The sequence below is a fragment of the Octopus bimaculoides genome, unplaced genomic scaffold, assembly GCF_001194135.2.
Source record: "Octopus bimaculoides isolate UCB-OBI-ISO-001 unplaced genomic scaffold, ASM119413v2 Scaffold_341697, whole genome shotgun sequence".
NCBI classification, from domain to species: domain Eukaryota; kingdom Metazoa; phylum Mollusca; class Cephalopoda; order Octopoda; family Octopodidae; genus Octopus; species Octopus bimaculoides.
Window position 1 is genome coordinate 1 of NW_026330572.1, and position 423 is coordinate 423.

Genomic DNA, 423 nt, shown 5'->3' on the forward strand with positions numbered 1-423 from the left:
AACCGCATGAAAGATGAGAGAGTCAAGTTTGTCAAGATTTTGTCAGAAGCTAGAAAGTCTGACTTTAATGACAGATTGAAGAAATTTGAAGTACACATGCAAGACGAAGCCAAGAATCGGCTCAAGAAACGCAAGGAAAAACGTAAAAAAGAACGCCGAGAGAAGTTCTATCGCGAGAAGGAGGAGGCAGAAATACGGTTGAGGGAAGAGACGGAGAGAAAAGAAATGGAAGAAAGAGAAGAAGCCGAACGAGTTGAACGTGAGAGACGTGAACAAGAGGCACGAGAGAGAACAGCGAAGCTGCAAGAACAGTTTGCTAAACAGAAGGCTCATGAGAAAGAGATTGAAGAGAAAGAAGCGCGAAGGAGAGAAGAACACCGCTGCCATATTATTATTATTACTACTACAGCCCTTTAACAGAAG

At 42.8% G+C, this 423-nt stretch overlaps 1 protein-coding gene across 1 annotated transcript; it reads left to right on the forward strand.

Annotated features, from left to right (window-relative positions):
* The first annotated feature begins 6 nt into the window (after nucleotides 1–6).
* LOC128251399 (eukaryotic translation initiation factor 3 subunit A-like) lies at nucleotides 7–417 on the forward strand. Its single transcript, XM_052978249.1, has one exon. It carries the CDS (start codon nucleotides 7–9, stop codon nucleotides 415–417), a length of 411 nt encoding a protein of 136 aa, XP_052834209.1.
* Nucleotides 418–423: the final 6 nt, after the last annotated feature.